General features: G+C 38.9%; 1 protein-coding gene across 1 annotated transcript; it reads right to left on the bottom strand.

The window, feature by feature from the left end:
• On the bottom strand, positions 3,942-11,262 carry LOC110266926 (heterogeneous nuclear ribonucleoprotein A1, A2/B1 homolog). The gene is made up of 3 exons (XM_021112007.1): positions 11,026-11,262; positions 10,679-10,875; positions 3,942-4,293 (listed from the first exon to the last, which is right to left on the bottom strand). Exons 1-3 carry the CDS (start codon positions 11,260-11,262, stop codon positions 3,942-3,944), a joined length of 786 nt encoding a protein of 261 aa, XP_020967666.1.

The following is an 11,629-nucleotide window of genomic DNA, read 5'->3' as shown; positions in this document are numbered from 1 at the left end:
AAGCAACCTCTGTCTTACAGGTGCGACCATCCCATGGATTGGCCGATGTATCTTTGGAAAGTAAATCTCAGTCATCACACCTCACCAATTTATACTTTATTCTCAATGATATTCCAGTCCAAAAAATCATCAAAACTTCCCAACTGGCCGTTCATACATAGCCGACCCAAAATCTCAAGCAAACAACAATAATTCAACATGAACTCATTCAAACTCAAACAATAATCAATCAAATCAACATTCACTTATCAAATTCACATTTAATTATTATAAAGTTACCAAACCCTACCTCCATATGAAATCAAACCAACGGGGCCTCTGGAAAAGTTTTCTGACCTGAGCTGTTGAAAAAGAAAACGTCAGGAATCGTTTGTGCCTCCTAGAACTCCAATTGGCCGAACTCAAGGAGAAGTGGAGCCACGTCACCGTTAGTGACACCAACGTGTAGAAGAAGAAGATACGAACACTTTTATCGAATTAGATATTTTATTGGTGTTTGATAAACCCATATTTTGTGATGTATTTTGTGCTTAGTTTGAGTGATTTATTCAATCCTTCACCTACTTATTCATATTAATTGCATGGTTTTACTTTCCCTTCCTTATTATGTGATGTATGTGAAAAACATGTTTCCTATGCTTTAAAATTAATTATTTTAATTACCTTTATTTCCATTCGATGCCGTGATTAGTGTGTTGAGTAGTTTCAGATCTTCTAAGGCAGAATGACTTAAAGGATGAAAAAGGAAACATACAAAAATGGAAGGAAAGTGCAGAACGGAGTTTTGCAGAACTGGCACCCACGCGATCGCATGGATGACGCGATCGCGTGCCAAGAGCGAAGAAGCAGCGACGGCGGCCGCATGACTGACGCGACCGCGCGACTTGAGCAAATCACATACGACGCGACAGCATGACTGACGCGACCGTGTGACAGAGGCTACGCACCAGAAATTGCAGAAGACGCTCCCAGCGAATTCTGAGGCCCTTTTTGGCCCAAATCCAAGTCCAGAAGGCATAGACGAGAGGTTATGAAGTAAGGGAATGCATCCATTCAGGGAGAGCTCGCCAATTTAGTTATTTCCCATGTTTTAGATCTAGTTTTGAGAGAGGTTCTCTCCTCTCTCTCTCGTAGGATTTAGGACTTCTCTTAGTTTTAGGAGTAACTCTCAATCCCAGGTTCTTTATTTTAATTTATTCTTCCAATTTAGTTTATGAACTCTTCATGTTAGATTATAATTTCCCTTATTAATGTTATTTGAGGTATTTCAATTCATGATTGCTTTCTTTAATTTATGTTATTGTTGCTTTACATCTGAAGACATTTTTATTCCAGCAAATTTACTTTTTCTTCTTTTGGTCTTGGTTAAGAAAGCAGTAACTCAGGAGTTATCTTATCTCAACATAATTGATAACTGTTATCTTTGCTAATTGAACTGAGCTTCAATAATCCCAACCTTTTCTTAAGAAATAAATAGAATTCGAAGATCAAACTAATTAGTCCCTTGACTTTCCTTTACTTTAGTAAAAGTTAACCAAGTGGAATTAAAATTCAACTTTCATTGTTATTGATAGGGATAACTAAGTCTGGACTTCCAATTTCTCATACCTTGCCAAAAGTTTGCTTTGAAGTTATTTATTTATTTTAATTGCCATTTAATTTACCCGCCATTAAGTTACTTGTTCCTCATTCTTGAAACCCCAATTTACAATCTCCATAACCAATAATAAGAACATACTTCCCTACAGTTCCTTGAGAAGACGACCCGAGGTTTAATTACCCGGTTATCAATTTTAAAAGGGGTTTGTTACTTGTGACAACCAAAACGTTTCCACGAAAGGAATTTTTGTTGATTTAGAAACTATATCTACAACGCGACTGTTTTTATGATATTCTTTACTGGCAAAAATCTCGTTCGTCAAAATGGCGCCGTTGCTGGAGAACTGCTAACGTGTGCCTTATTATTGGTTATTGTACATATTTTTCTTTTACTTGTTTATTTATTTTTGTTTTTTCTTTTTAATTTTATTTGCTACTATGGAGTCCATCACCTCGAGAATCAAAGGTTCGCCTCAAGGCAACAGTAAATAAACTTCAAACAACCATTCAACAACTGGAGCAAGCAGTAATTCAATTAGCTTCTAGACGCACGAACATTCAAGGATCAACCATAGCCCTATGTAGACAATCTAATGAAGAGCGTAGCATGAAGGAGACACTAGAAACTCCAGTGGACAAGACAGAGCATGAATTCGTACTAGAACAAGTAGAAGAAGCTGTCATTGTACAAGAAGAAGAGTTGGTTGAAAATCTAGGAGACGCTGAACCTCCATGGGATTCCAGAGTTGAGGAGAACTCTGTTAAGGACGTTATAGTTAATGCTAAGGAGGATAGCGCACAATCCCCAAGGCAAGTCGTTTATGAAGAATCAGATGGAATAATCCAAGAAGTAAATTCTCTTGATGATGATAGTCACAAGTCAAGTTCTCTTAGTAATGAACTTGCATCTGCAAGTGCGTTCTCTGAGATCGACGAATCTTCCCCAAATGAATACGAGGATGATGCAGAGGTAGATTTCTGTCAACCTCCAATCTATGACTCAAGTGATGAGGAAGACATAGAAGACTTTGACCACGGTGATGATGCATTTGAAGATCCTTGCAAAGAAGTGGAGGAATTCACAGAAGATTACCTGGGAGTAGAACTTACAGAACCACTGGAAACACCTATCCCAAGGCCATTACCACCTAATACAAGCTTCAAGTGGGTACAATCCTTAACTTTTAACTTTACTTATTCACTTGAATATGGTTTACTTGAAACAGATGGCCAGCTTAGAGCTCTCTGTGGCTTTAAGAGTAAGAGGGAAATGGCTCGTGCTCAGAGCTGGTGCACAAGGTTCAATAAGGTTCCACGCTTCAACTCGAAGTGCACGGATTGGCATCAAAATCAATCGAATGGATCTCGGAAAATGTTTGGTTACCATGGTGATAATTTACTTTTTAAACCGCCCGGATGGAAACATGGAGATCAAGACGGAGGCAGATTTAAAACAAGGCTTGGGATCCAGGAATCTATTCTGACATTCATCACCCCGGGAGCCTGAAAATCTGTTTGAAGCTGCTCAGAAGCTTTACATGTCTAGTTTGGGACCCCGGAGGCTATTGGCATTCCAAGCACTGGTGGAGATTTCTGGATGAATTTAAACACAAGCCACCATAACAGGAAGCCCCTCCAATGTCCAACTTAAGGACTTTAACTAAAAGTGCTAGGTGGGAGACAACCCACCGGGGTATGATCGTTTCTTTTGCAATTTTAATTTCATTTAGTCTTGTTTGTTTTTGAGTTTTATTTTATTTTATTATTAAACCTAGAATCATGCATAGCATTCACATTAAGCATTGCATTCTGCATTCAATTCACAAAAAAAAGGGGGTTGCGCGACGCGACCGCATGCCCCATGCGATCGCGTCAAATGGCGAACTACACTTTCCACGCGACCACGTCATCCACGCAGCCGCGTGACCTGGAGATCGGCATAAAGATCTAATGTTCAGAAAGTTGGGCTGGAATCGTGCGGCCATTGTGCGCCTAGCACAAAATGGCCCACGCGATTGCATGCCCCATGCGATCGCGTCACATGCACAAAACCAATCCCACGCGACCGCGTGAGCGACGCGATCGCGTCACATGGATTGTACAAATCCCAAAAAGAAGACAGAGAGTTGCGCTGGAACGACGTTGGATTCGTGCATTTAGCACAATTTCCAGCGACGCGATCGCATGCCCCATGCGATCGCGTCATCCCTTCTTTTACCCCCTACATGCGATCGCGCGCCCCACGCGATCGCGTCACCCCCATTTTCACCCCAACCACGCGACCGCGTGCCCCACGCGGCCGCGTGGATTCAAATTTATAATCCCCCCCAGCCACGCGAACCCTACATTCGCGCAGCCCCCCTGAAACCCTCTCCTCCCTCTCTTCTTCTCCGATCACAACAACCACCCAACCACCATCTCCGACCACCGCCGTCCCCCGTCAACCACCCAGACCCCACCGCCGCACCACCCCCTCCCCCATTCTTCTCTTCTTTCTTCTTTCTTCCCTTTCCCCCCTCCTCCGCCACTGCTCCTCCGCGCCACCACCCACCGCCGCCAACCGTCCCAACCACAACCCCCCTTCCACTAGCAACACCACCCCTCTTCTCCCCTCCAACCCCACCGCCAGCCGCCGCGCCGAACGCCACTTCCACCACCCCCAGCCACCTCTCTACCCCAACCCCCTTCTTACGCCTACCAGGTTCCGCAACACGCAATCCCTTTTATCCGTTCATAGTTTATTCTTATTTTTCGGTTTATGTTCATGTTAGAATAGTTAGATATGCATGTTGTAGTGGATTTTAGGTTGTTAGGTAGCCTAGGATGTGGTTAGTAGATTTAGGTCTGTTTACTTGCACTGTTCATGTTTCTCTTTTATCAAATTTGCAAATCTGCTGTTGTTGTGATCTTGTTCATATGCTGTATTTCTTGTATATTGCTGCTCTTTACACTGAATTTTCAGGTTTATGTTCATTATATGTAACTGCAGCTTGATTTTTTTTAATTCATATGAACTGTTTGATTGCTGTTTATTTTCTGGGAAAATCCAATTTTAGCCGGAATGCTGCCCAAATTTTTATAAATCTTTTTGACTTTCATTCATGTTTTGATTTTGGAATCTTGAACTCTGTTTTCCTCTGCTTTAACCAAACCATTCATGAATGCCAGGGCATGCATTCTTATCCTCTTTGATTTCCTGGTTCCTAAACTGCAATTTTGATGTTTGATTCCTATTTTTGCTTTCTTTATCTCTATTTGAATCATCATCAAACTGTTTTATTTGTTTGAATATGAGTTACCTATAGCTTCTACCTGTGATTACTTGTTACTTGGACTATTTTCATTATGCCTCTTACTTTAACCCATTTTTCACTAACTCACTAATTTTAACTCTAACCAACCTAACCTTTTCAAAACTTCTTTTTTTTTTGTTTTTCTTTCACTTTCTTTTAACATTCTAACCAAGGCATGATGTTAATTTTTCTATTTAACTTGCATTCAATTATATTTTGGATTGTGATTTCTTCTTTTCAGACTTTTCACTCCTATACAAATCCTAAATGCACATTTTACTTAACTCATATTCATTATCCTATTGCTCCTTTGCCACTTTGTGTTTTCTTTGATTATTTGCCTATTTGCCTTCCTATTTTTATTATATCCTGATTTTCTGTTTTTCAGGATGTCAGATTCCCAGAGAAAGGAAAAAGGCAAGGCCACTACTGGCAAAAGGAAAAGAGGAGAAGCCTCCGTGTCTATCATCGACCTCATGCATGATGCCTCCTCGCGGGAGAAAGCCTTTACCCCGCAGGAGAAGGCCGACCAGCTACTTCCCGCCAATGACTTAGTAAAGTTTGCAAACTGATACTGTGAGTTGAAGTATCTGGTGTTTGTAAACTCCAGGAACCTATACCTGGAGCAGACTTTGAAGATCCCAGAAGAACTCCAGCAATACACCTCTGATTAGATCAAACAAAGAGGCTGGTTCTTTCTGGAGAGACCTCTGACTGAGGTTAATGCATCTTGGGTTAGGAAATTCTACTGCAACTACTTCAAAACTTCTCTAGATGCAGTGAACCTCAGAGGGAAGCAGATTCTGGTTACTGAGGAGGCAATAGAAGAGGTTCTGAAACTTCTGCCTAAGACTGATCAGACAGATGGCTATCAGAAAGCTGAAGAGGATATGTGCTTCATGAAGTTTGACTGGGATGCAGTCAAAGCCCGGATTGCCCTTGACCCGTCAGTCCCTTGGATCATGGGTCAGAACACCACCATGCCGAAAGGGATCAAGCGGATTTACCTGAACGATGAGGCTCGCTATGGCATCAGATATTCAGCAACTACATTATGCCGAGTACTCACGAGACTGAGATACCAGCCGCTATGATCACCCTCCTTTGGTGTGTGATGGAGGGCAAGAACCTGTACCTGCCACGCTTTATCCGGCACTATATGGCCAGGGTCCACGTCCGAGGCACTCTTCCCTTTTCCTATCTGGTTACACAGCTGGGCCGTCGAGCTGACGTGCCATGGGAGGATGCTGATGAGAGGCCACCTACTGCAGAGTACAAGAAGCTTATCCCGCACAGCAGAAACTTCCTGGCCTTGGGCTACAGACCTCCATTCTTGACTGCCACTGCTGATGATACAGCTACACCATCTGCCGGTCCCTCTTCCTCCACTGCTGCACCACCTACCCCTGCTACCACCACTGCACCTCCACCTGCCACAGAGCCTGTCTATCATCTGGTGCACCGCTTGTTTCGACGCCTTGACCAGATGGAGCGTCACAACAAGTGATGCTATGAGCACCTGAAGCTGATGATACGATCCGGCGATATTTCTTCTGAGCCTGACACACCTTCCGAGGCATCTGAGGAGGAGGTAGATGCGCCCGAGGTAGAGACCCATCCCCAGGGAGAGGCCGAGCAGGCTGCACCACAGGCAGAGATCCCACATCAGATCCAGGCTGTAGATCCTGAGATCCCCATTCAGACAGCCCCTCCTCTCCAGTAGTCGGACATTCAGCCAGCCACCACAGAGACCCCAACTACCATCCCTTCCAGTGATGACACCCCTTCACACCCGGCCGAGTGAGCATCGGGGACGATGCTACATTTTAAGTGTGGAGAGGTCGCCATCTCTGGCGTATTATTTTGGTGAACCACTACAGACTCTTTTTCTTTTATTTTGGATATTTTTTTGTATTTTTCTCTTTATTTTTATTTTTTTTTATTTTCTGAGTACTTATACATTGCCACTTTCATGTATTTTTACTCTATTTCTGTATTTTGCATTTTTAGTTCATATTTTAGCCACTTAGTTTAGTTACAATTCTAACTTATTAGTTATAGAAATTGTGGATTAATTAGTATAGTTTACCCTTTTTAGCATAAGATAGCTTAGTTTAAATTGGAAAATATAAAAAGGGAAGTAAACTAGAGACTTTAACAAAATCAAAACAACCCACACCTTGTATATATAGCATTACATGTTAGTTAACAACACTTCATCAAGGAGAAACACTAGAACTTTAAAGCCATTCAATATAAGTTTTACATTGAGAATAATGAGAATTTTTAACTAAACCTGCATGACATACATAAGTGATAAATGATTTTTGAGCTAGAGAACACATAGCCTGTGAGTTTTGAGCCTAATTGTATGGTTACATTCAAACCATAAATTTTTATTCCTGTGTGTTCCGCCCTTCTTTTATATTCTGGTATTCTTTACTTTGTTCTAATCTATATGTCCGATTATATAATATAGAATATAGAATGTAGATATATACCAAGAGAGTGATTGAGGCCATTATTTGATTTTAGCTCACTTATCCCAAAATAGCCTACTTTTTACATCACCCTTGTTAGCCCCTTGAACCTTTAAATCCCTTTTTATTCTATTAGCCACATCACTAGCCTTAAGCTGAAAAACAAATAAAATTCCAAGTTGAATCCTTGGTTAGCTTAAGATAGAAAATTATGAATAGTTTAAAATGTGGAAAACCTATTGGGAACATGGATGATAAAAACAAAAGGTAGAAGTGTTAAAAAGAATAAAATAACTCAAACTAAGAAATTTTTGGAAAGCATGCTCATGAGAAATCAAAGTGATTAAATTACCATGTGCATTTAAAAAAAAGTTATTTTTCAGTCTTTAATAAAGGGGATACAAAAGAATTTCCCAAATGCAAAATAAAAGCAATGCACATGGAATAAGAACAAAAGTTGAAGCATGAGCATGTAACATCAAGTGGGAAAATATGGGAAAATAGGTAAAGAAGTTTTGTTTTACTAAGTATGTATGTTAGGTGAGATCTTAGTCTAATTAAGGATTCACTTATTAGCTCACTTAGCCTTATACATATATCCTTACCTTTACCTTGGCCCCATTACAACCTTAATTAAAGACCTCATGATTTTTGGTATGACTGTATTCTATAAGTTTCCTATGTTTTAAAATTAATTATTTTAATTACCTTTATTTCCATTCGATGCCGTGATTAGTGTGTTGAGTAGTTTCAGATCTTCTAAGGCAGAATGACTTAAAGGATGAAAAAGGAAACATACAAAAAATGGAAGGAAAGTGCAGAACGGAGTTTTGCAGAACTGGCACCCACGCGATCGTATGGATGACGCGATCGCGTGCCAAGAGTGAAGAAGCAGCGACGCGGCTGCATGACTGACGCGACCGCGTGACAAGAAAAGCTCCGAATGACGCGACCGCGTGACCCACGCGGACGCGTGACATAGGCCACACACCAGAAATTGCAGAAGACGCTCCTAGCGAATTCTGAGGCCCTTTTTGGCCTAAATCCAAGTCCAGAAGGCATAGATCAGAGGTTATGAAGTGAGGGAATGCATCCATTTAGGGAGAGCTCGCCAATTTAGTTATTTCCCATGTTTTAGATCTAGTTTTGAGAGAGGTTCTCTCCTCTCTCTCTCGTAGGATTTAGGACTTCTCTTAGTTTTAGGAGTAACTCTCAATCCCAGGTTCTTTATTTTAATTTATTCTTCCAATTTAGTTTATGAACTCTTCATGTTAGATTATAATTTCCCTTATTAATATTTTTTGAGGTATTTCAATTCATGATTGCTTTCTTTAATTTATGTTATTGTTGCTTTACATCTGAAGACATTTTTATTCCAGTAAATTTACTTTTTCTTCTTTTGGTCTTGGTTAAGAAAGCAGTAACTCAGGAGTTATCTTATCTCAACATAATTGATAACTGTTATCTTTGCTAATTGAACTGAGCTTCAATAATCCCAACCTTTTCTTAGGAAATAAATAGGATTCGAAGATCAAACTAATTAGTCCCTTGACTTTCCTTTACTTTAGTAAAAGTTAACCAAGTGGAATTAAGATTCAACTTTCATTGTTATTGATAGGGATAACTAAGTCTAGACTTCCAATTTCTCATACCTTGCCAAAAGTTTGCTTTGCAGTTATTTATTTATTTTAATTGCCATTTAATTTACCCGCCATTAAGTTACTTGTTCCTCATTCTTGAAACCCCAATTTACAATCTCCATAACCAATAATAAGAACATACTTCCCTGTAGTTCCTTGAGAAGACGACCCGAAGTTTAATTACTCGGTTATCAATTTTAAAAGGGGTTTGTTACTTATGACAACCAAAACGTTTGCACGAAAAGAATTTTTGTTGATTTAAAAACTATATCTACAAAGCAACTGTTTTTATGATATTTTTTACTGGCAAAAATCTCGTTCGTCAGTGTTACGGAACTCAAGATATCGAAGCCGAAAAGTTTATATTTCCATGAAATTCACGTTCTCTCTCTCGATTTTCTTTTTTTTCCTCTCATGGTTCCTTCTCTATTTTGTTCGATGATTAATGAAAGAAATAAGAATGATTAAGGCTATTGAGAATAAAAGAAAATTTGTGATGGTTAAAGCTTTATTAGGTGTCATTAGTGATATATATATATACTGGCATACATGCCACGTTTCACTTTCTTTTCCTTTGATTAGATATATATGCATTGACCGTGTTTCAATTTCATATAGTTTCAATTTCATATATATGGACACCAGGAATGGGATTGGTGGCTGGCGTTGAACGCCAGTTTTGAGCCTTTATTTTCAAAGCGAAGTATAGACCATTATATATTTCTGGAAAGCCCTGGATGTTAGCTTTTCATAGCCGTTGAGAGCGTACCATTTGAAATTTTGTAGCTCCAGAAATGCTCCTTTGAGTGCATGGAGGTCAGAATCTGACAGCATCTGCAGTCCTTTCTCTATCTCTGAATCAGATTTTGCCAAAACTCCTCAATTCCAGCCAGAAAATACATGAAATCATCATAAAATACAACAACTCAAAGTAGAATCCAAAAATATGAATTTTGCACTAAAACCTATGAAAATATAATAAAACTTAAACAAAACATAATAAAAACTATATGAAAATGATGCCAAAAAGCGTCTAAAATATCTGCTCATTAGTCTTTACTTCCACCGATTCCAAGTGCTAGCTCACCTGTAACAGTTGTCCCCAAAAGAGGATAAAACCCCATTTTCAGCAACAATTTTGCAACCATTTTTCTCTACTAAATCTATAGAGATTAGATTTTTTCGCAAGTTAGAAATATGTTTCACATCCTTCAAGGTTCTTACAACTCCATCATGCATCTTGATTCTTATAGTACCTACCCCTATAGTTTTGCAAGTATGATTGTTGCCCGTCAAAAGTGTGCCTCCATTAGTACTTTGATAGGTAGTAAACCACTTCCTACTAGGACACATATGGTGAGAAGCTTAGAATCAAGCATCCACTGACCGGATATTTCGTAAGAATCATCTATTACACAGTAACAATCTTCATCATCATTTGAGATGTAAGTTGCTTCTTGTTTTTCTTTTGAGTTGTCATTGTTCTATTTCTTGGAATTTATCTTCTTATTTGGGAAATTTGCTTTAAAATGTTTAGGCTCACCACATTTAAAGCATGTTCTTTCCGCGTGAGGTCTAGATTTTAGCCTAGACTTTATATGCTTACCTTTTTCTCTTTCATTACTCCTCTCTCTAGCTGCAAACAATCCTTGTGCTATCATTATACTCTCTTCCATTTGAAGATGACATTACACTTGTAGCAAATTTACGTATATCATCCACTAAAAGTGATGTCCTCGTCTCATCCATGGTCAGAGTGTCACCCACCAGCATCAAAGTCTGCACCAGATTTTCATAGGACTTCGGTAATGAAAGTAATAATATGAGTGCCTGATCCTCATCATCAATCTTCACATCTATATCCTTTAAGTTTGATATAATCCTATCAAACTTATTGATATATTCTCAGATTGAGGTACCTTCCTCTATCTAGCATGTATACAATTTGGATTTTAAGTAGATCCTGTTAGTTAGAGTCTTTATGATGAAGTTACCCTCTAACTTTAACCAAACGTCTGCTGCAGTTGCTTCTTCATTCACCAAGAAAGCCACATCCCTCTCAAGGCATAAGATTGTTGCAGCCCGAACTTCAAGATCTAATTCTTCCCAATCCTCATCCTTCATATCCTCTGGCTTTTTCTCTTTTTTCGCCAGTGCCTTGTGCAATTTCTGTGATATAAACAAATTTTTCCCATTAAACTTCTCGATTTCATATTTTTCTACTTTGACATTTTCACTAGTAGAAATCATTGTATTCAAACTTGAATTTTACCACTCAAATAATGAATAATATAATATTTACTCTGATAGCAATTGTTAAGTCTGCAGCGAAATTTAGACTTCTAATAGATACAGAGTAATATGAATTAATCACTATCCACAATAATGCACTTGCTATATATTTTGTAAAGACAAAACCAATATAAAATATTGATCATATTAACTCTCTAATATAATGTGAATATTATATTTTTCATCTAATACAAAATATGCAATTTAATTTATAATGTTTGAAACAACTAAAGAAAGAATGGCTAACATTGTTTCCTAATTAAAGAATGGTTTATGTGACATGAGAAATAAAGCTTTACTATTTTTTTGTTAAATTTATCATGGT

This window comes from Arachis ipaensis, chromosome B09 (genome assembly GCF_000816755.2).
Source record: "Arachis ipaensis cultivar K30076 chromosome B09, Araip1.1, whole genome shotgun sequence".
Lineage (NCBI taxonomy): Eukaryota > Viridiplantae > Streptophyta > Magnoliopsida > Fabales > Fabaceae > Arachis > Arachis ipaensis.
Note: the sequence above shows the minus strand (reverse complement) of the source record. Positions and strands in the feature narration are given on the sequence as shown.

What these genes read in the sequence shown, in the direction of transcription:
- LOC110266926 (XM_021112007.1), bottom strand. Translation starts at nt 11,262, where the DNA reads ATGATTTCTACTAGTGAAAATGTCAAAGTAGAAAAATATGAAATCGAG. An exon ending in AAGAAGCAACTGCAGCAGAC is followed by an intron (nt 10,876 to 11,025) that starts GTTTGGTTAAAG and finishes TCAAACTTAAAG; the next exon opens with GATATAGATGTGAAGATTGA. An exon ending in TCATCTTCAAATGGAAGAGA is followed by an intron (nt 4,294 to 10,678) that starts GTATAATGATAG and finishes GGAACCTGGTAG; the next exon opens with GCGTAAGAAGGGGGTTGGGG.